We start from the raw sequence: 14,460 nt of genomic DNA on the forward strand, positions 1-14,460 counted from the left end.
CCCCCGGCAGGCCCGGTGTGTGCCGCCCTCGCTTGCCGGAGCTCCGGCCGGCGGTTCGACGCCGCCGCGGCGCGCAGGGCCCGGCGCCGCCTGCGAGGGTTTTCCCCCGAAATCCCCGTTTTTAGCGGCTTGCTGGTGCCTGGTCCCCCTCTCTCTGCGGCAAAGCTGAAACCCTCTGCGAGGAGGAGCGCCTGCTTCGCCTTAGATAAATGTCTCGCTCTAGGTATGGTCGTAAAGTATTAGCTTTTGGTACGTGCCATTGTTTTTTTTTTTTTTCTGTCGGGAATTGCTTATTACTTCTTAAACCACATCAGAACTATTTTATTTTATTTTGCTGCTAACCAGGTTAGCCCACTTCAGGACACTTAATGTTTTACATAACACTCCAAACCAGGAAAATGCTCAGGCAGTATTACCCAACTGGTTATATCAATTTCCTTTTTTTTTTTTTTTTTTCCTTTGGACTTTACAAGGCAAGAGGATAGAAATCTTTCTCTGAAGATTTGTGCAACATTTTCTCGGAGTCTATATTATACTTCTATGGAATCGTTAAAAAAAAGAATTACTTTCATTACTTGGGTTTTTTTGATAGTTTGTCACAATGTCTTGCATTTGTGAGGTATGTTGAATCCTTAAGAGTTGCCAAAACCGCCTTTCAGCAGGGCTCTTGTCCTGGAAGCAGCAACTGTGACACAGATGTGTGTTGCAGAATCCCAATTAATGAAATGAGGCCAAGCGAGGGCATGTTGGTCTGTAAGGCAAATGGCTGATTTTGCAAGACTAAATGGTCACACAAACGTATATGTTGGGACCACTTTATGGTAATACTAAAAAGCAGGTGCATGATGCTGTACAGGTTACAGGAAGTGAAAAGATGAACTCAGAAAATGTTTCAGAGGTGTTAAAATGTGACATGTTTGGGGGACAGAATAGAGTAAAAAGGTAGTGAGAGATAAATGTGTATTTAATGATTAACAGTGGGACTTCAGTCATGTGTTTGCCAAGAATATCTAAAAATGACTGTCAAGAAGTAAATGTACTTTCTTCTAGGCACTGTCAACAATCATGAACTAAGGTTACCTGTTCGTTTTACTTGAAGTCCAGGCAATTGTAATAGGTTAAGAATCATGTTTTTGTTAAACTTACGAGTGTGTGTGTTTATATAAACTCTGAGCAGTATTTTTAGATTTAGATAGAATTTCTAATGTTTATAAGATTGGTCATATGTATCTGAAAATGACATTGTCACTGTAGTGATAAGAAAAATAACCTGACAAGTTTTCCTTTTGATTTAAACAGCAAGAAGTTCAGAAACTACGTCAGAACTTGTTTCAGAAACAAACTAGATTGTTTCAATTTCAGTAATCCTAGATAAAATAAGATTCATTAGGAAAGATACATGGAAAAGTGTCTGTCTTGTGGAATTTTACATCTAACAATGCTCATCTTTTTATTTCATTGTTATGTATTAGATATCACAAAGAGGAATAAACTTTGGGTTTTATTAATAAACTAGCCAGAGTCCTATATCCTCGTCAGAATTTTTTCTCATTGCTCATGAAAGAAGATTAGAAAGTAAATGCTTCAAACATCCTAATGTTGTAGCGCTGTGAGCATATATTCTACAACTGTTTCATACAGATGACATTAGCTTCTAGTTTATATTCCCTCTGTCTTTCTCAGGTTGAATTATTGTTCACCTGGTGTTCTCCCAGTTTGTCTTGAAGTGTTTCTCTTGTACTTTTACTGTCAGCTCAGTGTACTTTGGCAAATGCGTAATTTTTCATTTGCTGAGTTCAGAAACATGATCTTTTACAAGCTATTGGGCTTGTGTTTTCCTGGCATGCAGTTTCTCTCACTAGATTTATAGATTTAGTTTTTAAAGTATTTGAGTAAATTTCTTTCTTATTGCCTGTTAGTGAGATTTATACACAGTACATAGACCTTACCAGTTTCCTGCACTTACTTCTTTCGTGGACCTCCTGTGTTCTCAGTTGTCATGAAGCTTTGAGGTCCCAGTGTGCCATCCGCTTGTTGGAGGTCCAGTTTCACCAGCTCTTTCAGCCACGCTTATTCTTTATCCAACTCAGTGGGATTTGTGCTGGATCCCTAAACACGTATCTTCACTTCCACATCTTCTTCATACTCCACCAGACTTTTTTTATTTAGGAAGACTACTTGAAAATGGGTTGTTTCTTAACCATTCATCTGCTGCCACTCTTGGTTCTTGGATGTAATAAATGTCAGTAATTCAGTCGTTTTCAGAACAACCTGTTGGGATATCATAGGGGTCGTGATTTAGAGGAAATAAACAGCTAATGTAGATGGCTTTTAAGTAACAAAGATACTGTTTTCCTGTAAATATATGGAGAGCAAAGAAGCAAGAAAGAAAAAAGAGAAGATCTTTGAATGCTTGCAGTTAGATCACAGCTGATTTTTATATCCTTTCACTTCTTTTGTTTGTTACTCATCATGCATCTAGGTTTGATTTGGAGACCTGATCTAAAGGACAAGGGTTTAGCAAACCTGGACTGGCATCTCTAAATTCTGTTTACTTAGCCCCAAGAGCCATGTTATACCCTAGTGTACTTACAGTCTTCCTTCTGAACTCTAAATCAAAATGAAAATGGTGTTGGTTTGGCCTGTTGTGTTGATTTTTTAGTTTGTGGTTTACTTGTTTGTTTGGGTTTTTTTTGCACTAAAAAGTTTTATCTCAGAGTTTAAGTAGTTCAAGTGACATTTCAAAAATTTTGAGCTTGTTCTACACTTGGAACAAGTTGAATTTGCAGTTGAACTTCTACGTTAGGATTCACAGACTATGCTCACAAGTGACAGACTATGATTATCAACTGTAGGTTTAGTCATTGGATGCTGTTTTGTGCTTGCTTCTTTGTGTATGTGCAGCGTGATTTGCAGATGAACAGACCTGAACAGCACTTGTTATAGACCTAGTTATGTTAAATGGTATTCCATGGACAAGAGCAAATGTTTGAGAAAGCTTTTCAGAATAAGATTGATTATTTTTACTGTTGTCTTTTGATATATTTTTGATATTTTAAATTGGTTATATCCTAATAGGTCATCAGGCCCAATCAGCCTATGGAGAAATAATCAGGAGAGGATCCCAGTACAGACAAAGGAATTACCTTCTTCTAGGAGAGAGTAGATTCAGTGCCTGTTGTGTTCAATCATTTTGATCTTTCTTCTATCAGCCATCTTTATTCCATTTCATTACTGATATTCCTATGGATTTCTCTATCATCCTTTTTCATAACTTAATGATTTATTTATTTTTCATAGTTACTAAAAGCTAAGGGTTTTTGAAGTAGGTGTTTGTGAAGGTACAGATTTAATCTTTTTGCTGAGTCTCCAGATTTCTGGTGTTAAATATATGGAATTTAATTTGGAAAAAGGGACCTTTTCTTCTACATTGGGTTTTGGGGACACAGAAATTAATTTATTTGCCTCTTCTACACACTTCCCTTGTGTTATATGTCAAGATACATGAGCCAGACATTTCTTGTGCCCATTCCATAAAATGATGCTAGTGTTTTTTACAATGCATTGAACTCCTTAGTTTTAAGGAGGTTTTCTCTATTTTGATATTAATTCCCAGCAAATATATATAGGTCCAAGTTGGTAAGTTTTCAAGTGTTAAACTACTGAGCAAGGTAGGCTGAAGATTCTGGTAGTATAGATGTGTGAAAAATCCAACTGTCTTTAGCATATAGTTTGTGGGCTGACAGCATTTCCATCTGCCTTGAACTAACAAGGATTTTAATTTTGTGCAATGAGCTGCGTTGCTGCTGAGTGTAAATGAAGTCATGGTATGAAATGCTAAGAGTCAGCACTGCTGAAAGCAATGTATGTTAAAGTACAGCATCTGTGAATACAAAGCTGCCCTTCTGGGACACTGTGCAAAATGATGTAACTGAGTGAAAAAGCTCTGCAAAAATATATTTCACTTGCTGTAATTGAGTGTCTTCGCTGCAATACCTTCATGAGGCTTGAGTATTAAGCTTTCTTGACTGTGCAGTGGGATCATATTGTATGAAAAAGCTGTTGATAATAACAGCTAGAGATACTGAGATTTTATTTTGCTGCCCTGCACCTGTGCTTCAGCACTGCTACAGAGAGGGAGCACTAAAGAAAGCCTTTAATGCTTGTGGGGTAAGTTTGCAAAGACATTAGCTTCTGAAAAATCCAGGCTGCCTTTTTAAAATGCTTAACTGTTTGTACACTTGTGAAAAGTTCAGATAATCACCTGTTTCCCTCTCACAACCTTATCTAGGTATTCATATCCCTGCAGCAGCAACATGATGTCAGAGTTTCATGAAAAGCACAGTGGAATATTTTAAACATTTTTGTTTTGGTGAATTAATTTCTGTTACTGCTGAAACTCTCTTAGTTCTTGGATTAAAAATCTTGTACTGGTAAAAGTGTTTGTTTCTGGAAATGTAACTGCCTTGTGCTGAGTCTCAAAGTTTTAGGTACTGTGGAATTTGCATATCAAGGAATTGGACTGTAGAGGTTGTTGCTACTGAAATAAAGTAAATGGTGTTCTTTGATAAATATGATGATGTTAATGAGAGGTGAAAGCAAGTAAGTAAAATTAAAGCACATTGAAGTAAAATTTTTAGTACTTCTGCATTACTACTAGATTAAAAATATTTGATAGTTTGAAAGTACTAGAAATGTTTGATAGTCATATCAACATGCTGCTGTGATAGCAGTGATATACTGCTGCTGAGACAAATCAAGTACTTAGCCACCTTTGCTTGCCATTATTATCATTAATATTCCAAACTAATGAACATTGAACTTAAAACTATGCACTAAGTCAGTCTGTCCAAACTGTGAATTGCTTCATGATTAAATCCTCTTTCAGACTGCACTCAGTTATAACTTGTATTGAATTTTTGGAAGAGCATGTATCAATAGGTGAGCTCATTCTTCTCATAACAAGTAGCATTTATGAGAAAAAAAGGATGGTTTTGTTTTGGTTGTGAATCTCAGTTGCTTATCAGTAACTTTAAAATACAGGTCATGTATCAGCCAGGTCATACTACAGGACTTTAAAGTAGCTTAGTTTCTAAAAAAAGATCCCTCTTGGCTATGTTAAACTAAAACCATCAACAATAGGATTCAAGTGCTGCTTAGATAAATCACTACCAGTTTGGAACAGGACAAAAATGCAATGTTATAATGCCAAGAAGTTATTTGGGGTTTGTTTTTATTTTTTTTTTCTCTTTCTTACTGCTAGGATTCCAACAGGAAAATTTTCTCAACCTTGTGTCTGGGTAGCTCTTGAGGATGGCAAGCAAAGGACCCACAACTTCTACATCAACAAAGAACTCCAGTACTGGAGGGACCAGTGGCAGCAGTAGCAGTAATGGTGCTGGGGACAATGCTAATCAGGACAACACTTTTGAATGTAACATATGTTTAGACACTGCCAAGGATGCAGTTATCAGCTTGTGTGGACATCTCTTCTGGTAAGTACTCAAGCCCCCACAGATAAACCAGAACACCATATACCTCTCTGATCACATAAAAGCCTATAATTTTTATAATTCTAGATGTCAAATAAAATGTCTTGTATAAAATGAGTGAGGACCATGGTTTTGGTTTAGGAGCAGTTTGGTTTTGCCCCTCAACTGTTTTTCTTTGCTCATGTTTCAGGGATTGGGTTTCTTGCATCTTAAACTTCCTGTATTTTTTGATTATTTTGTAAAAGCAAACAAAAAAGCAGCCCCACATAGACAGTTCAGTGTTCATTGGTACTGCTTGGTTATGTGTGTTATTTTATCTGTGCTGTCTGGTCTAGCATAGATATCTTGTTCAGACTGAAATTCCTTTCTAACCTATGCATACCCAAACCTGCATCTGAAACTAGGTTTGAAGACCAAATTGTAGTTTTCATACTTGCTGCAAGTTTGCTCTTTTTCCCTTTGAAACCATTAAAAAAAAAAAAGTTATATAACAAGCTTTTACATGTGGGCTATTTCTCTTTTCCCATGGCACTGCAGTTGTAATACTAACTTTTCAGTTCTTTGATCTGACCTGGGAATGTACCACACAAATACAATAAGCGTGCAGCATTTCTTATTTGAGTAACTTGGTCTAGAATATATTCTTTCTTGAACGTTAAGAAGTTATTAAGGATTGACATGGCCAAATGTGGGTTTTTTTTGGTTTATTTTGCACAGTAGGCTAAGTTATGCTCTTTAATAAAAAGGGACCTAAAAGAGCATTTCTTTTCTGTGTAAATGTATGTAACATCTGAAAATCCAGGGTTTTATTTTAGGAGGAGATGGAAAATCACTTGCTGATGGCATGTTAAGATAAAATAGCATGTATCTTGACTGAATAGTGTTCTCAAGACCGCTTTGAAAGCAGATGGCAGCTCAGCAGTTTTATCTCGTAGCTTGCTTGTTTGATCCTTTTTAAGTTGCTGTATTAATTTAATCTTAAGAGTAGTTCTGTATAATGGGAATTTCTCTGCCCTGAGCAATTGGGTCTGATCTGAATAGCTGACCCTGCTCTGAGCATCAGGTTGGACTAGAGGCCACCTGAGGTACTGTCCAGCCTGAATTATTCCATGATTCTGTGAATGCGGCCAATGTTTTAGCTAAATGTGTGTGACTTCTGTTAAGATTCTGAAGTCTCATTACTGACATCTTCCTCATTTACATCTTAGCTCAGGGATATCTTTTCATGGTATCAGAAGAGAAAATCTGTACAGTCAACACTAAGATTAATTAAGCCTCCGTATGGGCCTTTGATATGGATGAGGACCCAGGAATCAAAGGTGATATGCAGAGAATCACGTTAGCAACTTAGTTAGATTGCATAACCTGAAAAGACCAGTGGAGATCGGTCTTTGGCTGTGCTTTCAAAAATTATTTTAATGGGAGGTTATGGAACTGGCCCAGCTGGATTCCAGGATTGTTGTCTCCAAGCTGTGCTCTCTGTGGTATACATTATACATCTGTTGGATCGAGTTGTCGGTAACTAATTCCATTTTCCCCTCTTTTTCTGCCTGTGAACAAATTGTCCTGGGAATGCTTGCAGTTGGCCTTGTTTACACCAGGTAAGACAGGTTTCCTTTTACTTTGTCTTTCATCAGCTGCTGTTACTCAATAAAGCCCTTGGTTCTCTGGAGTATCCCCCTCTTTTCAAATGCGCTTCTTTCTCTGCAGGGCAACTGCAGTGTGCTAATGCAACTTCATGCGCAACACCTTGCAATCTGCTCTTTCAGCAAAAGAAAACTTAGGTTCTGTTCCACTTGCCTCCCACTTCTGAGTTGCTTAAACACTGAGTATTCCCAGTTTTGGTAGAATAACTGTAGGCAGTTAACAGGGGTTTAGTTTGCAGGCTGAAGTGCGAAGTGTACTTCTCTTTGCATATGTAGTGTTTTACGTTGTGGTACAATTATAGAAAAGATAGATGAAAGGAGGGTATCTACGCTAAACCTTGGCCTATGCAGGACCGTTGATACTGTTTATTTCTTCATATTTTACTCCGATTGCAGTTCTGAATGTGTACACATCGGCAAGTGGATTGTAGCAGAACAACAGCCAAAATGCTAACTCCACTTTGGAGAGTGTTTGGCAGTTATTAAAATATTTTGCTTCATGGCTTTCTGAGAAATTGCTAAAGCCTCTCTGCCTGACTGCAAATGAGGTTTGCATGTTGTTGTTTTCATGGTCTTTTATTAGTTTTCTTATAATCTCCTTTCTTTTAGTGGCTAGAGACCAGGCCAAACAGACAAGTGTGTCCTGTATGCAAAGCAGGAATCAGTCGAGATAAAGTTATTCCTCTGTATGGAAGAGGTAGCACTGGGCAACAGGACCCCAGGTAAGAAATCTAAATACAACTGTTTTTGTGTGAAAACTAAAGATGAAACTTTAGTTTAAGGTCTTAAGATGAAACTATCAAAAATGCTGGATTCACGATTTGAAATACTTTGTCAAAAGATAGATAGAACTGACGTTTCTGTCAAATATTTCTGGCTTTTTCAGGGCCTGGGTTTGCACACCTTATTTTGTGTTCAACTGGCAATTTATTTTAATTGGGATTGGGTGTTAATTATCAGTTACACGTGGCAGGTTGCACAGAATGTTATCTGACTGGAGAAGCTTATATAACATATTAATGTCCTCAGTTTCTAGCCTTTGCAATGGGACTTTGTTATTCAAATGTGCAGTATCTTAATTCAGCGATGTGATGCTGAAGGTTCATAAGCTGGGTGGTCCACTTGTTCACATGCTACCTCCAGTTCTGCTGCAGCATGGCCCTGTGAGAACATGTTCTGTGTTTGTTCTGTTTTATTAGCCAGGCTATTGCAGATACTATTGTCATGTGTCCTTGCACTTGAGCTAATTTCACAACTTCCTGCAGAGAGAAAACTCCGCCACGACCCCAAGGACAGAGACCTGAACCAGAGAACAGAGGGGTACGTGAAAAAACAAGCTGAAGCAGCTAAGTTGTTTTTACTGATCGTGGTATTTATTCATCCTGGAGGATATAATATGTACCTGAGATCCTGTGTGAGGACCCTATAGCTTACGTTTCTTGCTCGTCCCCAGTAGGTTGTTCATGAATAGTTGATAGCTGCGGTGTGGCAGAAAACTCCATTCCTATAGTCCTCTTTAGCATCCCAAAGAATAGGCTAACTTGAATCGTGAAAAAAGCCCTGTGTGGCATCACTGGAAATGCTCTTCATGCTTAATTGTTCTCCATATATAAATACAAGGAACAATTTGCTTTGAAAATTCTTTGTGGAAGTATATTTCTGTCAGACTATACCTGTCATGGAAATATATAATCCATGTGAAAACTTACTTTTTTGGCATGGACACCTGCGTCTAGCATTTCCATGGGATGTTACTGTACCACGGCATTACGAGCAAAAGAATGTAGATGTCTGTTGGATACATACTAATTTGAAGAGGGATCTGTGGTTTTGTTGAGGAGATTACATAGAGTGAATGTAAACAGCAGCTGGCATAGGCTGAACAGATGTGGGGCAGACCACAGCGTTCTTTAGCATGATGGCAGCGAGCATGACCTGATGAAACAATTGCCTATTTCCATGTAACTCAGCCTGGGGTCCTTGGAGAGCATTTGTATACCTTATGCTTCAAGCAAACAACTCCACTGGGTGTGATTAAGGAACATTTCTGTATTGAATGTATTGGGAGCTCAGTTGTTCTCTCTTGCTAGGGAGTTGCCTTCTTATTAAATCAGCTGCTGTACCTCGTTTGAACCTTTTAGCTGGTGCTGCTATAAGTCAGAGGAATCTGGTATGAAGACACAGCAGTAGTGATGCTGCCCTCCTGTTTCCTACAGGTGCAGGACCTGCCATGCAGAGTGCTTTGCTGTCCCTGATAGTTAATGGCAAAATCCTTGAGAGGAGTCATAGTTAAAAGACTAACTCCTCAAATCAAGGATCAACCCAGAAATGTCTGGCTTTTATTACATGAGTGAAATCATCTTTGTCCTCCCACTGTTTGGAGGTGATAGACCAGAGAGTTTTTCAGAATTGGTAGCCCTGTTTTAATTCTGAGACAAGAGGACAGTTTGCTGGATTGCTGAACATGGCAACTGTGAGCTCTCCACAGTTTTCAAACATGACGCAACTACTTAGATTCATATACAGTTGGGTCTCAAATAGTACACTGCTTTTATACAGTAGAATTAATCTTGATTCAGAAGATTGAGCTTTTGACTTGATATGGTATTTTAGTCTGAATCCCATAGGGGTCAATGTTGTTGCATTGTAACTCTTCCTTTTTTCCTCCTTTCCTTATGTCTTGCATTCCTGCCCCAGATGACTTTATCTGCCACCTTAATTAGAGTCCCCCTAGTAATTTTTTTTTGTACTGTTCTTCTCTATAATGCTCTATGCATCGCACTTACCACTTTACTGAATGTTTAAATGATGCACATGTATCATGAAAATCAATGGATATTATTTTTTTACAATGCCTTTCTTATAGTTATATGGCTAATAACTATTAATACAGAATTATTAATATATTGTTAAGACATTCTAAATAGAATTGGTAATGTTGATTTTGATATATTGTCAGATATATACTATTTTAAGTTGAGAAACGTTACAGAAACGCTTTTATTAATTTGTGGCCTTCAAGCAAGAACTGTTGTTCCTAGTTTTAATTTTCTCAGACTTTTGGGTTGCTCTGGTGAGTCTGCTACTGTGCGAAACATTTTAAAACCAAGAGAACTAAGAAAGTATTTATCAATAGTGGGCAGACTGAAAGTTGCCAGACAGCATGATACTACAGCTGTAGGAAAGCCAGTGAGAGGGAATGTCTGCGCATTTACAAAATATTCTGAAATAGGCTTTAAATGATTGGTACCTTTTTTTCTCTTCTGTTGCTTTGTTCTCTGCAGGGATTCCAGGGCTTTGGGTTTGGGGATGGTGGCTTCCAAATGTCATTCGGCATTGGGGCGTTTCCCTTTGGTATATTTGCAACAGCTTTCAACATAAACGATGGGCGACCTCCTCCAGGTACCATGCATTCTATCTTCTCCGAGGGTCCTGTCACAAACAGATGTTTTACAAACTCCCTTGTAACTTTTAAACAAATAGCCTGCTAAACGACAAAACTTTCTGAACAGTAAAGTAAGTCACTGTTGTAACTAGAAACACAAAATGAGGGAAAACATCCGGTAGAGAACATAGTCTATGGTTTACATGTTTTGTACAACTGCTTATAGAAGAAGCAAGTTTGTTACTTCCCTGTGATTTGCTGAAGGCCCTCCTGAGAGGACAGTAGAACTGGAGAGGGATGGTGGCACTGGAGGCTTCTCCCTTTTAATTCAGATGTCTCCTCTGGTACTCCAGCAGACTCCCTTTGAAAAAATGAGACAAATTGGACTAGAGTTTCTAATAATAATAAAAAGGAGTCAGTAGGGGTGTATGAAGGAGACCCATATTTTGAAAACAGCAGGAAAGGACCATTTCCTGAAAGATGAGAAGGAAAAGTTTAAACTGGTGTACATTCTTCATGTCACGCCTGTGTTGCCAATGACCTGTGCTGTCCTTGGGTCGAATTAACTTGCCTATTAACTATACTTCAGTGTCCACTGAAAATTTGTGTGGAGGTGTGACTAAGCTAAGGAATATGTAAATATGTGCTGTTGTAACAGCCATAATGTAACCAACTCCTTTATCTGCTTTTCATCTGTGGATTCAATACAGCAGTTCCAGAAAGGCATGGCTTGAGCTTTAGAGCTTGTGTGTTTTACAGTAGTTCTCTTGGTCAAGGCTACACATGCAGTTTTGACCGTTTTACCATTTCCTTATTCAGGCATGTTTCACCTTGATGGGCAGGAGTGCTCAGGCACAGGTGGTAAAGTTCCTTAGGATGGAAACAGTGAACTTAGCTCAGCAGTCAACAGTGAACTAAGCAGTGAACTTGGCTCAGCACTGTTCCCAGAAGTACTCCAAGCAGAGCTGCGTGTACTCTAGCACTTGGAGCTGCCTGCTGCTATTAGTCATGAGCAGGTTTACCACAAGTGCTGCTTCAGGGAGCTGATGCTTGTCCTCCTTCCGATCTTCTAGTATGGCTGGCCAGTCTGAGGGTAGGAAATAGCAACAGTTTCTCACTAAGTAGATTCCTTACATATTTTTCAATTTATGAATGTACTGCGTTCAGAATATACATGATTCTGGAGAAGAGGAAGGAGCTGAACTGGTTTTGTTTTTTTTACTTCTTGTTTTCCAGCTGTTCCAGGGACTCCTCAATATGTGGACGAGCAGTTCCTATCCCGCCTTTTCCTGTTTGTGGCTCTGGTGATAATGTTCTGGCTGTTGATTGCATAAGTCTTTTCCATTATTCTGTATATTCATGGCCAACAAGGCTACTGAAACAGTTACAAACTGCATCCCCATCCCATTTTAAACCTCTTGGTGTCTGGTTCCGTAGCTAACTATGGGCCTCAGGAATTGGTCATACCACAGCACAACGAGGAATCTCGCATTTTGCACCAGAGTTGGAAATTAAACATCGGTTAAAAAGCGTATTTCAGCTCGGCTATCTTGTACAACAGGTTCCTGCTGCAAACTATGGGCCTAGCTTTGAGCTCCGCTCCTAAAAGGAGTGCTGCTTTGAAATCCTGTGCCAATCAGTGACACCAGGTTTATGTGAAAGACAGTTGCCCCAAGGTAGACTGGGCAGGTAAGGAAACTTCTGCAGTGTGATCAGTATCTCATGCTTGGTAACCATGATGGATCTGCTGGAGCTGCGGATGTTATTTAATGTCTTCACATCAACATCCAGCCTTCTTCAGGAAGTGATCTGCAGCACTGCTGAGACTCTTTAGGCACAGCACGTGATGCAAGTGGAACCAGGTTTGGAGACTGGTTTCTTTTCTTGCTGTTATTTGTCGGCGTGATGGAAAACCCCTCCTGAAGTGATTCTAATGGCTGTTAGAAGAAGGGATACAAATTTATGCTGCAATTTTTTATAGCCTGAATTTGCTGGAGCCAGACACTGGAAGATTCTCTCGTTGTGGAGCTGGGTGGGGTTGCCGAACAGTACGATGCACCTGTCTGCCTCACCCAGCCCAGTTCCTCACTGACAAAACAGTGTTGTCTTCCTTGGTTCTGCGCAGCAGCCTGTGGCTGCACTTACGGATAATCCCCTCACAACCTTGTCACTGTAGCTACATTTATTCTTCCCAAGGCTTTGAGACTTTCTACGGAAGGTCATGTACTCCAAATAAAATCCTATTACAGATCTGAGATCAGCTTGTTTGGGGAGAGGAACAAAAGACATCTTTATGTGAGTTTTGAGGTTAAACTTGCCATACTGTAAAATTATACAGGAGGAAAAATGAGATCCTGCCTTTGCTAGCACGTGCCACAGTAGGAAACGTTTGGAAGAGCTGCTCTCTACGGGTGCATACAGCTACTCCATGCCACAGCAGAATGGCTATAGTGCAAGAGTCTCTGCGGTATCTACCAAAGATATTAATTTGAAGTGCTGGAGGAGACCACAACCATTTATGTGCTGAGGGGAAAATATTTCAGAAGGTGAGCACTCTGTAGCCCTTTTGGAATCCTGTTGGGTATACAGCTTTAAAGAGTACTCCTGATGTATTTGTGTAGATTCCTTCAGAACAGCAGATACGAGAGATTCCCTAGCAAGATGAACAGTTTTTGTATTTCTCTGACTAGGCAATTCCATTTTTTTTCTCTTATTGTTTTTAGATTATTTTGATTCAGATCACTGATAGTCATAATGATTTCCTGCAAGATCAATATTGTGACTCCCCTGGCAATAGACAGACAACTGACAAAACAAATGAACTCATAGAAATTTTGTTTCAATAGCTAGGGTTTTTCTAGTGTATGGATGAGGTTCCTGGCCAGGACACGTTAATTAATTGTTGTAGGAGCTTATTTATGTAATTATAAACTGTTCACTTTTACTATCAAGACAGAGGATGACTGAAGTTTAACTTGCCTACCTCCAGAATTCCATCTGGCAAGTAGAATGTTGCAAAGCTTCTGCAGTGTTTTGCCAAATTCATACCTGACTTGATGATAATCTGGCAGAATATATTGCTCAACTACAAATAGTTGAAGTGGTGCTTCAACTTTTGTTGTGTGACACTTTCGAGAAGCTTAACTTCTTCTGCATATGGTTCTTCTCAAGTGCGTAACTTCGTAACTAGGTAGGTCCCTTTCTAGGAGAAAGGCTATTTATTGCATTCTTAGAAGCAACTGGCTGTAGTACAACGTCGCAGCTTTGACTTCCTTTCATGAGCAGGCAGCACCACCTGCTGATGAAAAGGGAAAGTTCATGTCATAGTAGAAGGGATGGTTTTCCTTCTCCTTTTTGTATAAGAAACTCGATGCTAAGAGCAGAGGTTATCCAGGGAGGAGTAGGGTATCCCTTTAAAGCCTTTTTCTGATAAAGAGGACATTAAGGTGACTGTAATAGGTTCAAGAGGTATTGAAACTGATTTAACTAACATTTATGTTTTAAAATACAGAATTTTAATGACTTGGGTTTTTTTTTCATCTGTTGGTGAGAGACATAATGGATTTAGACGGAGGTGGCTGCAGAAACATGACTGAGTCTCCTTATTTTCTGGCAATCCAAAAATGAAATAGTCTAAAAGTGTTAACGCTTTCATTCCTACCTTTTTCTTGGTGTGCTTTTTTGTATCGTACCACTTCCCTTCCTTGTACTCAGACTGCACACAGCCCGTAATGGCTTGTTTAGTGCATTACCATTACTGTTCACTAATTTTCACTGTTGTGAAAGTGATTTAGAATTAAAAAATGGTTTTACATTGACCGGCGTGCGCCACCCTTCCTTTGCGCTTCGCGGACGGACTGAGGTGAAGCGCTGGCCCAGGCCCCTACATCCAGGACGAGGAATCCGTCGCTGGTGCGTGCCTCGGGAAGCGGCGGGG

The 14,460-nt window shown here is 39.3% G+C and overlaps 1 protein-coding gene across 4 annotated transcripts in view; it reads left to right on the forward strand.

The window, feature by feature from the left end:
- Positions 1-14,460, forward strand: part of LOC104836302 (E3 ubiquitin-protein ligase RNF185) — a 46,665-nt gene that overhangs the window by 236 nt on the left and 31,969 nt on the right. The window contains exons 1-7 of one of the 4 annotated variants that reach the window (XM_010574862.1): positions 82-223; positions 5,264-5,495; positions 7,075-7,093; positions 7,748-7,860; positions 8,404-8,458; positions 10,423-10,540; positions 11,760-12,052. In XM_010574862.1, coding sequence (XP_010573164.1) covers positions 5,314-5,495; positions 7,075-7,093; positions 7,748-7,860; positions 8,404-8,458; positions 10,423-10,540; positions 11,760-11,857 — 585 coding nt within the window. In that variant the 5' untranslated portion in view covers positions 82-223; positions 5,264-5,313 and the 3' untranslated portion in view covers positions 11,858-12,052. Of the gene's footprint in view, positions 1-81; positions 224-5,263; positions 5,496-7,074; positions 7,094-7,747; positions 7,861-8,403; positions 8,459-10,422; positions 10,541-11,759; positions 12,053-14,460 lie in introns of those variants that run through there. The other 3 variants (XM_010574808.1, XM_010574817.1, XM_010574825.1) reach the window with 3 other exon arrangements.

The sequence above is a fragment of the Haliaeetus leucocephalus genome, unplaced genomic scaffold (assembly GCF_000737465.1).
Source record: "Haliaeetus leucocephalus isolate CR32 unplaced genomic scaffold, Haliaeetus_leucocephalus-4.0 Scaffold13, whole genome shotgun sequence".
Lineage (NCBI taxonomy): Eukaryota > Metazoa > Chordata > Aves > Accipitriformes > Accipitridae > Haliaeetus > Haliaeetus leucocephalus.